This window comes from Papio anubis, chromosome 1, assembly GCF_008728515.1.
Source record: "Papio anubis isolate 15944 chromosome 1, Panubis1.0, whole genome shotgun sequence".
In the NCBI taxonomy this organism is placed as follows: Eukaryota; Metazoa; Chordata; class Mammalia; order Primates; family Cercopithecidae; genus Papio; species Papio anubis.
Window position 1 is genome coordinate 156496116 of NC_044976.1, and position 17497 is coordinate 156513612.

The following is a 17497-nucleotide window of genomic DNA, read 5'->3' on the forward strand; positions in this document are numbered from 1 at the left end:
GAGTTCAATACCAGCCTGGCCACTGTGGTAAAACCCCATCTCTACTAAAAATACAAAAAAAATTAACCAGGCATGGTGGTGCATGCTTTTAATCCCTGCTACTTGAGAGGCTGAGGCAGGAGAATTGCTCGAACCTGGGAGGTGGAGGCTGCAGTGAGCTGGGATGATGCCATTGCACTCCAGCTTGGGCAACAAGAACAAAACTCCATCTCAAAAAAAAAAAATAAATAAATAAATAAAATTTAAAAATTCACCATTTTTTCCTTTGCAATTGATTAGTTTGTGAATTACCATTTTTTCCTTTGCAGTTGATTAGTTTGTGGAGAGGTGTTCTTATATTTCATTGATACCCTGTTTCTCAAAAAACCTCCTTCCAGTAGACCTGGCATTCACTGATAACTCCCACCTGTCTCAGTGATGGGGTTTTTTGTTGTTGTTGTTGTTTTCTTTTTACAGGCAAGGTCTTGCTCAGTTACCCAGGCTGGATGGAGTGCAGTGGTATGATCATAGCTCACTGCAGCCTTAATTTCCTGGGCTCAGGCAATCCTCCTGCCTCAGCCTCCCTGGTGTCTGGGACTACAGGCACATGTCACCGTGCTTAGCTAATTTTAAAATTTTTTGTAGAGATGGAGTCTCACTATGTTGCCCAGGTTGGTCTTGAACTCCTAGGCTCAAGCGATCCTCCTGCCTCAGCCTCCCGAAGTGCTTGGATTACAGGCATGAGCGACCATGTCCAGCCCAATGGTGATGTTTATATCCATCATTGCTTCTATATGTATTAGTTGTAGTCTACTGTAAAGAAGAGCTTTCCTTTTCTCTTGTTTATTTAATCAGTGTAGACTTGTGAATTTTTTCGATGGATTGTAATATCTTCCTATCACTTTTTATTTTTATGCATAAATTGTCCCCACTTTGGTGAGTAAGTTTCCCTTCAAGCTGGTTCCTGTGTCCTTTTGACATATGCCCACCTTTGGATCATTGTTAATGCTTATAAACTGTTATACACTGCCTTCCAAATGCCAGAAACTAAGCCCTCTGTGAAGCATGGGGTTGACTTCCTTCAAGGAACTACTTCCATCTCTGCGTCCCATACATTAAAGCCTCAACTGCCAGCTGTGATTCTGTTCCCTCTGTAGTGTGACCAGTCTCAGGAGCAGTTTCACCCAGAAAGGAGCTTCTTCAGCATGCTGCTGAGTGTGTTCCCATTTCACATGGCTCCCAGGGAGTATCAGCCTCTAGGGAGGCAGTCTCCTCTCCCCAGGTGCCAATACTATCTGCTTCTTAAAAGCTGTGAGAGATCTTAACATGGCCCTGACATAGAATAACTTTAGAGAGACTTCTGCCAACTTGACTTTTCCAATTCCAGCAAGAGCTTTGGCTACTAGAGTGCATTTCAATCTCTAATCTTCAATAACCATCCCCTTCAAATGAAATAGCGTGTACTACTTGGTCCTGAAGGTTCTGAAAGCCAGACTACCTAAGCATCTGTTTTCCTTAAATGAGAGTACCTCCTATGTCAGTCTTTCAAATTTAGCTGAAGGTCAGAGAGCTTGTTTGGGAAGGATAAATAAATATTTCTGGACTGAATTTTTTCTCTCTCAGCCCCTGGAATTTTGTAGTTCAATACTTCGAAGCTTGTGGTAGAATTGACTGTAGTAGAAAGACTATATAAGATTACTTTCTCAATTTAGGATTTGTTCTTTACTTTTGGTACAGATAGTAAAAAATAAAACATCACTACCTATTTGTGGAAATGCATATTTGTGTCACTGGTTGGCTCAGTTAAATATAAAATCCTTTGTTTTTCTTTCTTTCTTTTTTTTGTTTTTTTTGAGGCGGAGTCTCACTCTGTCGCCCAGGCTGGGGTGCAGTGGCGCGATCTCGGCTCACTGCAAGCTCTGCCTCCCGGGTTCAGCCATTCTCCTGCCTCAGTCTCCCGAGTAGCTGGGACTACAGGCGCCCACCACCGCGCCCGGCTAATTTTTTGTATTTTTAGTGGAGACGGGTTTCACCGTGTTAGACAGGATAGTCTCAATCTCCTGATCTCGTGATCTGCCCACCTCGGCCTCCCAAAGTGCAGGGATTACAGTTGTGAGCCACCGCGCCCAGGCAATCCTTTGTTTTTCATTCACTTTCAGAGGGGACTTAAGTTGACTTCCCATAAAAGCATGGAAAGTTCAATGTTAGAAGTGATATTTTTGGCTGGGCATGGTGGCTCACACCTGTAATCTCAGCACTTTGGGAGGCTGAGGTGGGCAGATCACCTGAGGTCAGGAGTTTGAGACCAGCCTGGCCAACATGGTGAAACCCTGTTTCTACCAAAAAAAAAAAAAAAAATTAGTGGCACTTTCCTGTAGTCCCTGCTACTTGGGAGGCTGAGGCATAAGAATCGCTTGAACCCGAGAGGTAGAGGTTGCCCTGACCCGAGATCATGCCACTACACTCCAGCATGGACGACAGAGCTGGGGTTTTGGCACGCACCTGTAGTCCCAGCTATTTGAGAGGCTGAGGCACAAGAATCTCTTGAACCAGGGAGGTGGAGGTTGCTATGACCTGAGATCATGCCACTGCACTCCAGCCTGGGTGACAGAGCTGGAGTTTTCTTTTTTTGAGCTCTGTCTCTGTCTTTTTTTTAGGCCAGGCATGGTGGCTCACGCCTGTAATCCTAGCACTTTGGGAAGGTGAGGTGGGAGGGTCACTTGAACCCAGGAGTTTGAGACCAGCCTGGGCAACATAGTGAGACCCCATCTCTATTAAAAAAAAAAAGAAATATTTTTAAAACTACTGAAAGAGGGAAATCCTTGGGTACCAGGAACAAGTATTGCAGTAATAACTCTGTCAAGACCTGAATTAACTCTGCAGTCCATGTTAACTTTATGAGCTGCAGTAGTATAATAAAGCAAAAGTATTTTCTATTTCACTGACTCTTATAGTGCCTTCCCTACGTTGGACATGGACTGTACCTTAAGAGCCTTTAGTTACCTTTCACGAGTATGTATTACTGATTGGTAGTGGCTGAAAGGTGTGATAGATTTCCTCACTCATCTTAAGGGTCATAGTCAACACTTCTCTAACAAAAGACAGGTTAACAAGAGAAAAGCATAACAAATTTATGTAACACAGGAGGCTTTAGAAATGAAGTCTCAAGGACCCAGGGAAAACTGTCTGTTTTTATGCTTAGGTTTGATGAAGAATTCACTGCCGTATAGAAAGTGATTGGACAGTAAGACATGATCTAATGGTAACAGACTGAGAAACCCACCAAGACTGGTGTGCTCAGGTCATTCTTGGGCTCTCTATGTAGCATTCCTTCCCCCAGGTTATGGGATGGGGCAGGACCTCTCTAGAATGTGGGTCTTCAGAGGACAAGAGAGTGACCTTTCTAGTTTTATGGCTTGCTTCAGAGAAGAGGGTTTCTAGTTAGTTCTTTTTTTTTTTTGAGATGGAGTCTCATTCTGTTGCCCAGGCTGGAGTGCAGTGGCATGATCTCGGCTCACTGCAGCCTCCACCTCCCAGGTTCAAGCGATTCTCCTGCCTTAGCTTCCCAACTAGTTAGGACTATAGGCACATGCCACCATGCCTGGCTAATTTTTGTATTTTTAGTAGAGGTGGGGTTTTACCATGTTGACCAGGCTGGTCTTGTAGTGATCCACCCACCTGGGCCTTCCAAAGTGTTGGGATTACAGGCATGAGCCACTGTGCCTGGCCAGGGTTTCTAGTTTCTATGGTCTTGAGGAAGAGGAATTCTGGTTTCTATGAGTAGCTTAGGGGGAGAAAAAGGGGAGGCAGACAGGAGGCCAGGAGAAGGTCAGAGAGCAACCTTGCTTCTGAGGCCTTCCAATCTCCTTTAGTTCAAAGTGCTCAGCATGCCAAAGCACCATACTTTGGGGTATTGTTTTCTGAGCCTGATGGAATGGAAGTAGGCAAGAAGGAGAGTGTATTGCTACAAATCGATTGCCATTACCCCAGAAACAATTTAAATAAAATATCTATCCTGAAGAGTCACTAGCAACAGAAACAGGTCATGAGTATTTCCTCCCTCCTGTCGTCTCTTTTCAGAGTAGTCACCCAAACAATAATACACACTGACTGTTGAGTGGAGCATTAAGAATTTCTCTGAAAAGAGTGTACTGTTGCTGTTAGCAAAGAAGCTTTAGAGATCTCAGGTAGAATAACGTTTTTTGAAAGTGTGTACCAGCCAGTGGTCATGCTGCGGTTTTCTCCATATGCTTTATTCCTCATGGTTTGAGACAACTTTCGTAGGGATTATATCAGTCTGCTTTACATTGAGGTCCTACAGTTACTAAATCGCATTTGACCCCAGATTGGAAAACAATGTGGTGTAGGGGGCATTGTCTACTGGCCCCCAGAGATCTAAGTACAGTTCCTGCTTATCTCTGCAGTTCGCTGCTCAGAGAAATGGGGAAACCTGAGCTGTTTTTTGTTTTTTGTTTTTGAGACGGAGTTTCGCTCTTGGCACTCAGACTGGAGTGCAATGGCGCTATCTCGGCTCACTACAATTACTCTGCCTCTCGGGTTCAAGCAATTCTCCTGCCTCAGCCTCCCGAATAGCTGGGATTACAGGCATCAGCCACCATGCTTGGCTAGTTTTTGTATTTTTAGTAGAGATGGGGTTTCACCATGTTGGCCAGGCTGGTCTCGAACTCCTGACCTCAGGTGATCCACCCGCCTCAGCCTCCCAAAGTCCTGGGATTACAGGCGTGAGCCACCGCGCCCAGCCTGGTTTGGTTTTTTGAGCATCCATTTCCTCATCTTTATTATTATTATTTTTTGAGGCAGGTGACTCACCCAAGAGAGTCACACAGCAGCGTGATCACAGGTCACTGCAGCCTCAGTCTCCCTCGGGTCAAGCAGTCTTCACACCTCAGCCTCCTGAGTAGCACACCACCATGCGTAGCTGATTTTTAAAAAATTTTTAGTAGAAACAAAGGCGCGGCGGGGGTTGCTCCCTTTGTTGTCCAGGCTGGTCTCTCACTTCTGAGCTCAAGCCATCCATCCATGTTGGCCTCCCGAAGTGCTGGGATTAGAGGCATGAGCTACCACTCCTGGCCCATTTCTTCATTTTTAAATGGAGTTAATAATAGTCTTTGTCTGGTAGAATTATGAGCTTTAAATGAGACGAAGCAAATAAAGTGATCAATACATATAAAGGGCTCAATAAATGTTATCTAAAACAAAAACCAAAATGGGTTGCTGCTTTAGTTGTTCTTCTCTTCCATCTAGCTTGAAACTTTTGTTTAGAAGTAAACAAAAAATCAAAATCTGTATTTAAGAACAACCACCAAGAACAACAACAACAACAAAAGCCTTGGTTTGCACTTAAGACGATTTGGTATGAATTTTCCCCCAGCCAGAGTTGGCAGGGTTAATGTGCGCCAGCTGAGAAGCCATGCTGTTACCTTCTGGCAGCCCATATGCAGATGCTGTTGTATTAATTACAAAAGAAAACTCGATTAACTTGGAAGTCCTTTAACTGTCAGTGAGGCAACTGCTCCAGCTCTGAAACAGGTTTTCTTCCTCCCTTCTACTGTCAGTCTACAGCTTTTAATCTCTTCTTTAGAGAACTGCTGAGACTGCACTGTAGGTCCTCAGAGCCCCTGGCTAGTTCAGTCTACTTTTTGATCTGCAGTTATAGTGGTCCAAGGGGCGCTTGCATAGATTCACATAATTTAAAACAAAATAAAAACAACCAGACCAACCACCCATCCCCCTCACATCATTGTTCTTTCAGCAGTTAAAACCTGGCATTTTAGAACTGGAAAGCATGTTAAAGATGATCTAATCCAACTCCACCCCCCTGCATTTACCGATGAGCATTTCAAGGCTCAGAAAGATCGAGTGGATTGCCAAGGTCACAGAGCTAGTCAGAGTGGCAAAGCATGCCTTCATTCTCATGCTGTTCCCGCTTCCATATTGCACTCCACATCACTGAGCAGTGTGCTCAGAATCCAGGAGTAAAACCATCTGCTTTCAACTTCATTTCTCTCCAAGCCCTTGTTCAAATCTGGTAGAGATGTCAGATGGATGAAAAAGCTAAAGATTTAGTGGGAGAAGCAAAGGGCTTGGATAGTGACGTGTTGGAAAACAGAGACAGTGATGTTTGCCATAGACTTCTAACAGTGTACTGGGCTCAACTTCAGCACCCTTTCCTGTTGCACTGGTCTTTGGTTGGTTTGACAGTAGCAAGTTTATTTGTGGTGACTTTTTGTAGGAAAGATGGAGGTGGGGAGTGTTCATTGGGGTCAGATGAATAATGGGGTGTGTCTGCTGTGGTTTTGGCTGATGCAGCCTGTTTCATTGGCTGTCCTGTAGTTGACACTGTCTCAGAGGTGCAGATGCTTTCTCCCTCTGGTCCTGAAAAGTGATTTAGTTGGTTTTCTTCTCTATTATCCACTCTCCTGGTAGTAGCAGTAACAAAGGTTAGTTAGGTTTGTTGGTCTTTTTGTGATGAAACCATTTTTATTATAAGAATTTAAAGGTTGTCAGTATGCATTCACATGTAGACACTTATGTGAAAATCTGGGGAGGACTGGGAACAGAAGAAAGCTAGGAAGTGTAGATGAGGGTGAAGACACTCTAGCTGGACTTCTCACTGCTCGAGCTAAGACTATGGTAGTTAAATTCCACAAGATGAATGGAAGGGTCCTGTTCTTGTTTTTTTTTTTTTTTTTTTTTTTTTTTTGAGATGGAATCTTGCTCTGTTGCCCAGGCTGGAGTGCAATGGCACGATCTTGGCTCACTGCAATCTCTGCTTCCTGGGTTCAAGCGATTCTCCTGCCTCAGCCTCCCAAGAACCTGGGATTACCACCATGCCCGGCTAATTTTTTGTATTTTTGGTAGAGACAGAGTTTCGCCATGTTGGCCAGGCTGGTTTAGAACTCCTGACCTCAGGTGATCTGCCCGCCTCCGCCTCTCAAACTGATGGGATTACAGACGTGAACCACTGCATCTGACCGAAGGGTCCTATTCTTTATCCGCATGAAGGAGGTTTTTAGGAGTGATGGTTGCTCTTAAACTATTCGTCATGATACTGGACTTTTCAAAGTACTCAGTGGGTTTGCTTACAGCTTTCTATAGGTAGCTCTCCCCACTAAATGAATTCTCAGACAAAACAAACAGATCTGTAACATTAAGCCCTTGGTATGTGTCAGGCATTGTGTTGGGTGTTGAGGATGAAATAGGATGGTTCTTCCTGCTTTTGATGATTATAAACAGATCATTAGAATAAAGCATGGTAAGTGTTCTGCAGTTGTGAATAAGGTATGAAGGGACTCAGGACTGGCTTGCTGCTGCTTGTTAATGACCACACAAGCAATTGGCTGTGTCCTCTTGCTTTTAGGTTGTAGATCAAAAGAGTAGACTAGTTGTCTGGTGTTACACTCTTGTATTTAGTAAATACCCTTGCACAGAATTATATACTTAGTTAACTCTGTTTGGTTTTTGAAAGGAACTCATCTCTTTCCCAGGAGAGTAGATTGGCTTGTTTCAGTGTCTGGTGTTGCTGATGTATATATGCAGGCCAGGGTGATATCCTTATAGACAGAGAGATATGAAAAGAAGGGCCCTAATGAAATGCATAGAGGGATTTGCGTGAACACAGACCTCTTTAACCCTTTTGGCATTACTGTTTGTGGAAGAGAAGGATGCTTAGGGATTTGAAATTGTAGCTGGGTAGGTTCACTCTGAAGTAGAACCACCTCTTAATTGACTCAGGCCTCTCTTGCTTCAATTCCGGCAACAAACAAAATAAATGGCCTACAAATAATTTAATGCAGCTTATGGTTAAGTGACTAAAACAAATACTGTTTCAGTTAGTGCCACCCCAAATTTCAATTATGATGGATGTGTTTGGCTCAAGGATTGTCCTTTTTGTAGCCTAAGAACTGTGTGTCTGTGCTGTTCTGAACAAATGCGGGAATTGCCTGAATCTTAGAGGTAGGCAGACACTGATATTGAGGGAATAAGGAAGCGATATAATTCAGACTGAGAATTTCAGTGAACTAATTTCGGGTTATTTTTCCCAGACAGAGATTCTCGTTCTTTGGGAAGCTTGTTCTGTCTTGAACATTATTTGAATGTGTTTGGGGAAGTTATCCATTTAAATTAGTAGTAGTTGCCTTGATAGGAGAAGTTTTTTTGTTTTTGTTTTTGTTTTAGATTTTTATTTTTTATTATTTTTTGTACAAAACATCAGGTTGGTGAAAAACAGATTTTTTAATTGACACATAGTAATTGTACATATTTATAGGATACATGTGGTATTTATAGGATACATGTGGTATTTTGATATGTGGGTAACAATGTGGTAATGGTCAAATCAGGGTAATTGGGATGTCCATCATGGAGAATGTTTTTGAGATAAATCACATCTCTTTCTAGATTTGCCTAGATTTTATCCTAACAGGCAGTTATTTCCCTTTGTCCTATTTAGGGTCTTGTCTCCCATAAACAGAAGGAATGTGATTTGATTAGGAGGTATTGATGTTAATTGAGCACCCCAGTGTTTTAAGGAAACAGATGACTTGGCAGCTGGGATGTTGTCACCAGCTATCGGAGCGATGAACTGGAAAAGATTCTAGAGCTTATGCAAACCTGAATAGCATTTCATTTTATACATTTATACATGTTATATATTTATAGCTCATACATTTAGTAGTAAAATATGTCACAGTGAAGAACATAAGCTAAAACCGCATATGGTAGATAAATTTAAAAGGGCTCTATAGTGCTGTATTATGTGCTACATGATGGCATCTTGGTCAACAAAGGTACAGTATTTTTAGCACACCTTTTCTATGTTTAGATATGTTTAGATACACAAATACTTAAGATTGTGTTACAGCTATCTATAGTATTCAGTACAGTAACATGCTGTGCACGTTTGTAGCCTAAGAGCAATAGGCTACACCCTATAGCCTAGGTGTGTAGTAGGCTGTACCCATACCACCTAGGTTTGTGTAAGTATACTCTGATGTTCACACAGTGACAAAATCGCCTGATGATGCATTTCTCAGAATATATGCCTGTTGTTAAGCAACACATGACTGTAATCTGTGTTCAAGTATTAGGTCCTCTGTCAGAAGGAAGGGTTTAATTTTGACACATTCAGGTATGTTTCTCCTTGGGCTCACATCCCAACCAGTATAGTTTTTCTGGCTTTGTTATTTTAATAATCTTGGTATTTGTGATGGAGTCCTTGTAAACTCCTTAGGCTGTCCCTCCACTGAATGAAAAAGGAGCGGGGCGGGAAGATCAGGTCACTCCCACGTTTCTGAGTAGAAATAACAACTTGCTCCTAGGGGATGAGCTAGGGAAGGGAATTCTGTTTGGTATGTGAAGAGCCTTTTCTCACTGGGGTTTTTCCCCGATATGTCCTTCAACCAAGGTTCCTAGAAATTGCTCCTCAAGGACCCTGTCATCCTCGTGGGATTTCTGTGTGAGTCTCTCTCTCTCCCCTTCCTCACTCCTCTCTCTCTACTCCTTTCTCCTCCTCCACTCTCCCCTTCCCCAACCAGGCCAACTGAGCTGCATTTCCTTCCCGCCTAAGGAAGAGAAGTACCTCCAGCAGATTGTGGACTGCCTCCCTTGCATACTGATCCTCGGCCAGGATTGTAATGTCAAGTGCCAGCTGTTGAACCTGCTGTTGGGGGTGCAGGTGCTTCCCACCACCAAGCTGGGCAGTGAGGAAAGCTGTAAGCTTCGGCGCCTCCGCTTCACCTATGGAACTCAGACTCGGGTGAGCCTGGCGCTCCCTGGACAGTATGAACTAGTGCACACGCTGGTGGCTCACCAGGGCAACTGGGAGACCATCCCTGAGGAGGATCTGGAGGTCCAAGAGAACAATGAGGATGCTGCTCATGTTTTAGCGGAACTGGAGGTAACGATGCACCATGCTCTCTTACAGGTACCAATCTCATACTTCTCTACCAATTGTATACGTATATACCAGCTTTCCTTTTGTTTTGACTTTCTAGAAAAGTAATTCGATGATACATAGTCTGAACTCTGAGCAGCAGTGGCTAGTGGAGTCAGAGGAACATAATCTGGGAAGTTGAAAAACAAACAAGACTGTAGCAATACCCATTCCTGCCTCTTCTTACCATGCTGCAAGGCCCTGAGTAGTTTGCTTGTCTCCCCACTTCCTTATCTCCGTTTCTAATGAAAATGAAAGGAATATGTGATACTTATATCTCAGCATGCTTTTACGGAATAATTGTAATCAAAGTTAGAAATCCTTTCTCATTTCTTAACCAGAAGGTATTGCTGGAATTGTCTCTAGTTACCTCTTTCAAAAAGGAATGATAAGATGATGGAGTATTGTTCTTATTAGAATTGAGACCAAGTGAAGAATTTTGTGGGTTCTTCCTTAGACCTAACCATTAATTTACTAAGTAGTACAGAGGACAGATAATTTCTCCTACTTTATAAGGAACATGGGAATGTGAGGACAGGTCTGGCTCAATGTAAGGAGACATGGAGATCTTGTTATTTGAAGAGTATCTTAGTTTCTCTCATAAACTCCCAAAGAGAGCACAGATCCTGTGTCATCTCGTAAGATATCATATTGTCTAAGACTTTATATATTATCACTTAGGAAATACTTCTCTCTTGGTCTGTGTTTCCTTTCCTATTGGATAGTTAGGACTGGGCTATTTAACTAGACCAAATGGGTATGTGACTATGGCAGGGTCAGGAGTGGATAGGGATAAAATAATTCAGCCATACTCAGAGTTTGACCCTTGGTTAACTGTGCCAGGAAGGATGGGCTAGTTTGGCAGGACCTGAAAGAGTGGTTTTTTCTTTCCTTGTTTCTTATAACCACTTCAACTACCCCACTTCTAAGAAGCTTAGTTTCTCAGTCAATGAATGAGTCCTTTGGTTGTGGCCATGGCCTGTGACACTCTAGAAGTAAAAACTGTCATCTCATTTCCTTCCACAGTCCATATTTCTTTCATCTTGATAAATGCCACAGGGGGCTATGTAACAAGCCCCCATTCTCTCTCAGCTCAGTTTCAGTGGTGGTTTCCTGTGTTTTCAAACTGAGAGTTCACATTTCCTAGCTCTAGGATAATGTGAGGGTTTTTAAATAGCTCTGATAGTAACTCTGGCAGTAACCTTTGTATATTAACTGTGGCATGTTCAGTTGACCCATGAACTTCTTCACAATTCACAAGTATTTGATTGATCCATACACAGTCTCTCTGTAGTATACAGTCTTGGTCTAGTTCCTTCAAGCTTCCAATAGTTCAGTGGTTTTCAAACTTATATATATATATATATTTTTTTTTCCTTCTTCTTCTTTTTTCTTTTCTTTTTTCTTTTTCTTTTTTTTTTTTTACCTTCCTATCTTCCCGATAGGAAGAGATGGAGTCTCTCTCTGTTGCCCAGGCAGGAGTGCAGTGGTGTGATCTCAGTTCACTGCAACCTCCGCCTCCTGGGTTCAAGTGGTTCTCCTGCCTGAGCTTACAGAGTAGCTGGGACTATAGGCGCCCGCCACCATACCTGGCTAATTTTTGTAATTTTAGTAGAGGCAGGGTTTCACCATGTTTGTCAAGGGTTTGTCAGGGTGGCCTTGAACGCCTTACCTCAGTGATCCACCCACCTCGGCCTCCCAAAGAACTGGAATTACAGGCATGAGCCACCACGCCTGGCTACTTTTTTATATTTTAATTCAGTGTAAGACATACATTTTCTTTCAGGACCCAGTACATGTATATACATATACATTTGAAATACAAGTTTCATGAAACATTACTTTTGCTTTCTGCAATACATACTGATAATTTCCTCTCTTTTTGACTTCATTTTTTGAAAATGTTAGTAGCAACCCACTAAGTTGATGCTATGACCTGGTAGATTATAACCTGTAGCTTAGAAAGCACTGTTGAGCTCAGTGGCATACACTTGTAGTCCTAGCTACTGGGGAGACTGAGGCATGAGGATTGCTTGAACCTAAGAAGTTGTATCCAGCCTGGGCAACATAGTGAGACCCTGTCTCTAAAAAAAAATAATAATAATACTGTTAAATAGCAGAAATGACTGCTGTAAGTCAGGTGGTGATTTTTACCATTCTTGCCTTTAATAACAATCCTAGAATGTGACAAAGCCATCTGCAGGAGAAGCAAATCATTTGATTTTTTTCTCTTAGTCCCTTCATTTTTTAAAATTACTATTATTATTTTTTATTTTTTTAATTTGTGAGACAGAGGCTTGCTCTGTGGCCCAGGCTGGAGTACAGTAGCACAGTCTTGGCTCACTGCAACCTCCGCCTTCCAGATTCAAGCAATTCTACTGCCTCAGCCTCCCAAGTAGCTGGGATTACAGGTGTGTGCCACCACACCTGGCTAATTTTTATATTTTTAGTAGAGATGGGGTTTCGCCATGTTGGCCAGGCTGGTCTTAAACTCCTGACCACAAGTGATCCTCCTGCCTCAATCTTGCAAAGTGCTGGGATTACAGGCATGAGCTACCATACCCGGCCCCTTCATTTTATTGATTTAAATTTCTAATGCTTGTCTGAGCACAATGACTTATGCCTGTAATCCCAACACTTTGGGAGACTGAGGGAGGAGGATTGCTTGACCCCAGAAGTTCAACACCAGCCTGGGCAACATAGTGAGATCCTGTGTACACACCTGTGGTCTGAGCCACTTGAAAGGCTGGGGTTGGGGGATCAAGTGATCCTCCAACCAGTGGAGGCTGCAGTCAGCTGTGTTTGCACCATTGTACAACACTTGGGTGACAGAATGAGATCCTGTCTCGAAAAAAATTTTTTTAAGATTTTTCTCTTCATTACTTTGTGGGTTTTTTTTATTTGTTTGTTTGTTTTTTCGAGATAGAGTCTCATTCTGTTGCCTAGGCTGGAGTGCAGTGGAGTGATTTTGGCTCACTGCAGCTTCTGCCTCCCAGGTTCAAGCGATTCTCGTTCCTTAGTCTCCCAAGTAGCTGGGATTATAGATGCCTGCCACCACACTCAATTTTTATATTTTTAGTAGAGATGGAGTTTCACCACATTGGCCAGGCTGGTCTCAAACTCCTGACCTCAAGTTATCCGCCCCCCTCATCCTCCCAAAGTGCTGGGATTACAGTCATGAGCCACTGTGCCTGGCCCTAATTTTTTTTTAAATTTCTAATGCTCATTTACTTTTATTCCATAAATTGAGGTGGTATAAGAAAGTCACAGAAAGGGAAGTACGAGCCATCCCCCAAGTGCATATCTGAGCATGTATCTTTCCATTGAGAGCTCCCAGGGCCTACTCCTGGTGTGTGCTAAGCATGCAGACAGAGGCAACAATTGAGGAGGCTACTTGAATGGGATGTTGAGATACCAAATCAGCTTTCTCTCAGCATAGTTAAAAATATATATTCTCTCCTCTTTTCTTGAGGAATTATCTAGCCTCTCATGTTGTTTCATGTGGTTTGTGAGACTTCCTTGGCCAGTGTTTCTCTAGATCTGCTTTATTCTCCAGTGGTTTTGGTGTAGGCCTCGTACCAGATCCCTGTAGTTCTAAGTTTAGAACCCCTTGTTGTTGAGTCTCAGAGGGCCTTGCAACCTTTGTGGAATCCAAGCACTGCCCTCTCACTGCAGCCCGACTCCTGTCTCTGTTACATACACCAGCAATGCTCAGCTTACTGCTGGGGGCATTGCACAGCAGCTACCTGGAAGATCATTCATGCCAGCAAGAATGAGCTTTTTGTTTAGCTCCAGTTATTTTTAGGACGAGTGAGTTAGCTCTAAACAGCCCTTCCATCTGATTTGTGAAGAGGGTAGTAAAGAAAGGAAACATTTAGCTAAAGGAAATCAAGATTGAATTAGGGGAAATGCAGTGTTCATTTTGAACTATCAAATTATCAAAGCAGAATTTCCCCTGCCCTCTTATACAATGGTCATTCTTCTAATACGTTATTTTAAAGTCCTCATAAATTAGCCATTTTCAGTTTGTTCCAGAATAGGCCAACTCACATGGACCCACACTGCTTGGTATTCCCACCTTTTTAGTTCTGGATCCCCTGAGATTCTCAGTTCAAAATTCAACAATAGAGGAACACTGTCAAGCCGTTCGTAGCTGAAACCTCATTTGGTGTTCAAACATAGTCACTTTGCAGTTGGCAGCACAGTTCACCATTCGCCATATTCACTAGTTGTGTCTTTATTACTCCCCCTTCCCCCACCCTCATGCCTTCCTTCAAGCATATATGTCTGACACCTCCTTTTCTTTTTCTTTCTTCTTAGAAATCTGATGGAACAGTTGTCTGCCTTAGAGTTGCTCAATCTGATATATCTGTGTGTGTGTGTGTGTGTTTTTTTTTTTCTCCTGTGAACACCTGTAAGAAAAGGAAGAAGCAGCAGCAGAAGCGATTAAACTTGCTCAGCCTGAGATGGGATTCCTGCAGCCTGGAGGTGGCATTTTGTTTACTGTGGCAGTTACATAGCTTCAGTTGATCTGCTCTGATCAGTAGCCCACCAGGTGCTTTTGGCCTTTTGGGCTGCCACATACTGACCTGGTTATTGGCTCATGGTGTTATCTGTTGGGGTTTACTTCAGGGAACTGAGGTAGACTAATATTTCCAGGCAAGGTCAGTGACTTGCAAATAACCTTTTTTTGTGTGTGTGTGACGGGGTCTTACTCTTGTCACCCAGGCTGGAGTGCAATGGCGCAATCTTGGCTCACTGCAACCTCTGCCTCCTGGGTTCAAGCGATTCTCCTGCCTCAGCCTCCTGAGTAGCTGGGATCAGAGGTGCCTGCCGCCATGCCTGGCTAATTTTTGTACTTTTAGTAGAGACGGGGTTTCACCATGTTGACCAGGCTGGTCTCGAACTCCTGACCTCAGGTGATCTGCCCACCTCAGCCTCCCAAAGTGCTGGGATTACAGGTGTGCACTACCATGCCTGGCTAATTTTTGTACTTTTAGTAGAGACGGGGTTTCACCATGTTGACCAGGCTGGTCTCAAACTCCTGACCTCAGGTGATCTGCCCACCTCGGTCTCCCAGAGTGCTGGGATTACAGGTGCGCACCACCATGCCTGGCTGATTTTTGTATTTTTTGTAGAGATGGGGTTTCATCACGTTGGCCAGGCTGGTCCCGAACACTTGAGCTCAAGCAATCTGCCTGCCTTGGCCTCCCAAAGTGCTGGGATTACAGGGATGAGCCACCACGCCTGGCCACTAATTGTTTTTGTTTGTCTGTTTTGCTACCCTGTTTTTAACGAACAGATATTGGTATTTTAAATTTTTCAGTAATTAATGCTTTTACAACTCATAAGCATTATAAAATATCTTAAAATGACAAGTTTACATAAAATTTTAACCCCCAAATTTACTAAACACTGTTTGTTGCTAGAAAACTGGCTTCTCTCATTTTTTGTCTAGTTATTGGCATTTCAAGACCAGACTGGGCTACAAAGTGAGACCTCATCTCTACGAAAAATTAGCCAGGTGTGGTGGCGTACACCTGTGGTCCCAGCTACATAGGAGGCAGAGGCAGGAGGATCAGTTGAGCCCAGGAGATCGAGGCTGCATTGCATCTTGGGTTACAGAGTGAGACCCTATCTCAAAAAAAAACAAAAACCACACACACACACACAAACCCCAACATCAGTGGCTCACACCTGTGGTTCCAGCACTTTGGGAGGCTGAGGTGGGCGGATCGCCTGAAGTCGGAAGTTTGAGACCAGCCTGGCCAACATGGTAAAATCCTGTTACTATTAAATATACAAAACTTAGCTGGACGTGGTGGCAGGTGCCTGTAATCCCAGCTACTCGGGAGGCTGAGGCAGGAGAATCGCTTGACCCAGGGAGGTGGAGGTTGCAGTGAGCCGAGATCACGCCACTGTACTCCAGCCTGGGCGACAAGAGTGAAACTCTGTCTCAAAAAAAAAAACCCAACATTTGTTATAGGTTACTTACCTTTAGTTAGATACCATATTGTCTCTTGACTATATCTAGGTTAAAAGATAAAAATTGATAGGTAAAAGGTAAGAAAGAATGCTGAGTGAGGCCCTCAGGGCAAGAAGATACTGTTGGTGGAGGGAGTCTATGGAATTGGGCCAAAAAATGGTCAACTCCAAGGGAAAAGAAACAAGGATCGTATTTATATGTACAGGATAGAGAAATAAGAAATGATATTCTAGAAGTATAATTCAAAATTTAAAAACTTATTTTATGTGGCAAAAAAGGGAAACTGAAGTGATGTATTTAAAAAGGATGTGGAAAGTTCAGATGAATGCTAAATTATAAATTTTTTATGGCAGTAATCCTATTTTGTTTTTAATATCTCTTTCACCTTTACCCTAGCATGCACTAACATACATAGTAAAATGTAACCATCCTGCATACATTGTTCTTTGCCAAAAAACCTGGGAATTCCTGTTATAGGCTAATATACCTATGAAGGATATGTGTGATTCAGAGGCAATATATTTTTTTTAATCCCTATGCTCACTGTAATAACCTTGATATATCTCTTAAAAGAACAGCCTGGCTGGGCGCAGTGGCTCACGCCTGTAATGCCAGCACTTTGGGAGGCCGAGGCAGGCAGATTGCTTGAGTTCAGGAGTTTGAGACCAGCCTGGGCAACAAGGCAAAACCCTTTCTCTACAAAAAATACAAAAATTAGCTGGGTATGGTAGCACATGCCTGTAGTCCTAGCTACTCAGGAGGCTGAGGTGGGAGGACCACTTGAGCCTGGGAAGTGGAGATTGCAGTAAGCTGAGACCGCGCCATTGCACTCCGGCCTGGGTCTCTGTCTCAAAAATAAATAAATACATAAATAAATAAATAACAACATCCTGTGTAGCCATAAAAAAGAATGAATTTGTGTCCTTTGCAGGGACATGGATGAAGCTGGAAGCCATCATTCTGAGCAAACAGGAACAGAAAACCAAACACTGCATGTTCTCACTCATAAGTGGGAGTTGAACAATGAGAACACATGGACCCAAGGAGGGGAGCATCAGACACGGGGGCCTGTTGGGGGGGTTGGAGGAAGGGGAGGGAGAGTATTAGGACAAATACCTAATGCATGTGGGGCTTAAAACCTAGATGATGGGTTGATAGGTGCAGCAAACCATACCTATGTAACAAACCTGCATGTTCTACACGTGTATCCCAGAACTTAAAGTAAAAAAAACAAAAAATAACATCCTGAAGCTGAGGCTGTATTTCCTCAGTTCACTGTCAGTGATTCATCTCTGGCCTTCCAGGGTTGGCTCTTTTTTTTTTGAGACGGAGTCTCGCTCTGTTGCCCAGGCTGGAGTGCAGTGCAGTGGCCGGATCTCAGCTCACTGCAAGCTCCGCCTCCCGGGTTTACACTATTCTCCCGCCTCAGCCTCCCGAGTAGCTGGGACTACAGACACCCGCCACCTCGCCCAGCTAGTTTTTTGTATTTTTTAGTGGTGACGGGATTTCACTGTGTTAGTCAGGATGGTCTCAATCTCCTGACCTCGTGATCTGCCTGTCTCGGCCGCCCAAAGTGC

The 17497-nt window shown here is 43.3% G+C and overlaps 1 protein-coding gene across 3 annotated transcripts in view; it reads left to right on the forward strand.

The window, feature by feature from the left end:
- DSTYK (dual serine/threonine and tyrosine protein kinase) overlaps positions 1 to 17497 on the forward strand; it is a 70875-nt gene that overhangs the window by 16429 nt on the left and 36949 nt on the right. For 2 of the 3 annotated variants that reach the window (XM_003893231.5, XM_017950234.3), the window contains exon 2: positions 9537 to 9925. In XM_003893231.5, the coding sequence (XP_003893280.2) occupies positions 9537 to 9925 (389 nt within the window). The remainder of the gene's footprint in view (positions 1 to 9536; positions 9926 to 17497) is intronic. The other variant, XM_017950233.3, reaches the window with a different exon arrangement.